Genomic DNA, 2,237 nt, shown 5'->3' with positions numbered 1-2,237 from the left:
GCGGTCTTCTTTCTCTCCTTATCTTATCACTTCACTGAGACTTTCTCTGTATCTGTGTTCCCGTTTAACGATGTGCTCGGCCTTGGTCTATTCCTTCGTCTTCCAGCACCATCTGTTGTTCTTCTGTGGAATGGCACACTGTCGCCGCATAAAATCTTAACGTTGAAAGGAAATAAAACTGCAAAGTTCAGACGAATCCTTGTTAATCATCTCCGCTCACCATTTGTTGTCACTGCACATTCTTTTCTGTCAAATCGCATTCACTGCGCGGAAGAGAAACGGAACGCAACACCGTCTGTTTTAACATTCACGGCTGTTTCATGCCGCCTTTGAGGTTTTTGTTGAGCTGCTCCCTCTCTCTGAGTCACTGTGAAGACTCCAGGCGCAGTAATACACGGCCGACTGATTCGCCCCTAGGTTGGTGGTTTCCAGAATGAACTCAAGATCACTCGGCCGCTTGGCGGTGAACCCGTCCACCGACCCCTCTGGATCTACTACTCTGGTGGTCAAAGAGTAAAACATCAGCTGCAACCCCTTCCCTGGGGCTTGTCTGTACCAGAACATGTTTGGGGTACTTGCTCCTTCCACATGACACTGCAGTTTCACTCCCTTCTCCGCGAACTGGGAGACGGCAGCGGGAGTCTGTCGGATAGTCTGCGACTTCACACCTGAGGAAAAGGCAGGGAAAGGCAAAGGTCAGAAAATGGGACACAATGAGATCGAGAGAAGGAAGAAAGGATGAAAAGAGAAAGAAAGATATCGAGAAAGAAATGCAAACAATGTGCAGAAAGAAAGATGGAAAATAGAAAGGAGAGTTCGCTGTTCAATTAGAATTGTTATTTGGAAAGTCCTTTACGATGCAACATGATGAACAGAGCCAGCAACAGACGCATCTTCCACGACAAGGTGCCAGTATATACAAACTGGTTGATGAGACAGCATTGAAATACAGTGCTCCTCTTCTTGCTCTGTAATTGACAGCCCAGCTACTCCCAACAGATTCGTATTTCCCAGTATCAGCTCCGCCCCTTAATCTCCGATTGGAATATTGGGAGGAGCGCGGTTTTTAAAAAAAACTCGTGTTTGGAATATGGGCGGCGCTGGAGAAGACAACATTTATTGGCCATCCTTAATTACCCAGAGGACAGTTAAGTGTCAATCATATCCCTCTGATGCAGCGTCGACTCGTCTCGAGACTTTAGCTTGGTCTCTCTTCCTAGGTGCTGCCTGATCCGCTGTGATCTTCATCATATCTTTTGTTTTTAGTATAGCTCCGGATTTGGAGTCATATGTAGGCCAGACCAGCTAAAGACGCAGATTTTTTTTTACGACCTGAAGGGAATTCGTGATAAAGGCTTGCTTTTTATTCCAATTTTCATTCGTTTAAAATATCACCATCGAAACCGTGTCTCCAGCGTATTAACCTGGATTTTTGGATTACTAGTGACATTACGACCGGACTACCGCATCCAGCAAACATCGGAAGGCACATGACTAATCAGTTGAGGGCGCCAAAGCTCTGGTTCATTGCAGACATTGTGATGATAATCTGACTATACCCTTGAGGGTGCGGTGTGCATGTCTCCATAATCCTACAGGTCAACCTCTCACACAACCCCCGGGCGGGGAGCGACTCATTCATAATGACCTTAGCTGGTCCCCAAAACGACCTTGCTCTGCGTGGGTCGCAAATGACCCGCTCAGCTAAAGGAGCTAATACATTCAATAGTATTTCGTGGATATGGGAGCAGTCCATAGAGAGGGCAATACCCTTCACATTGGAGCTTCAAAAGAATAGTATTTTCTGAGGAGATCATGTGTTCGATTTTGCGAACACATGACCACAATTACCGAGAACCATGACGACGGCCACTTGTAAAGGATTGTACGTGTGTGTGTATATGTGTGTGTGTGTGCGCGCGTCAATTTAGCTAATGTAAAGTGGATCATACATTTCAAGGTACGTCTCATACACGTAGACGATAATAAAGATGTTGCAAAAATTGAAGAATTTAGAAAAGCTTTACAAACATATTGCCAATTGCAATAGGATCTCTTTTTGTTGTAGGCTTTGAGCTATGGGGAGAGGTTGAATAGTCTGGGCCGTTTTTCTTGGAGCGTTAGAGTTTGAGGGTTCACCTTACAGAGGTTCATAAAATCATGAAGGAGCATGAAAAGGGTAAATAGGAAAGTTCTCATCTCTGGGATGGGCGAATCCAGAATTTGGGGGCATGGGC

General features: G+C 45.5%; 1 gene segment (V, D, J or C); it reads right to left on the bottom strand.

Moving 5' to 3' along the window:
• Window positions 1-318: 318 nt before the first annotated feature.
• Window positions 319-1,861, bottom strand: LOC140454675 (T cell receptor beta variable 30-like). The segment is given in 2 exon segments: window positions 319-668; window positions 1,852-1,861. Coding segments are annotated over 2 exon segments (360 nt in total).
• Between the last annotated feature and the right edge of the window lie 376 nt (window positions 1,862-2,237).

This window comes from Chiloscyllium punctatum, chromosome 29, assembly GCF_047496795.1.
Source record: "Chiloscyllium punctatum isolate Juve2018m chromosome 29, sChiPun1.3, whole genome shotgun sequence".
Lineage (NCBI taxonomy): Eukaryota > Metazoa > Chordata > Chondrichthyes > Orectolobiformes > Hemiscylliidae > Chiloscyllium > Chiloscyllium punctatum.
The sequence above is the reverse complement of the archived record's forward strand: the minus strand, read 5'-3'. Positions and strand labels throughout refer to the sequence as shown.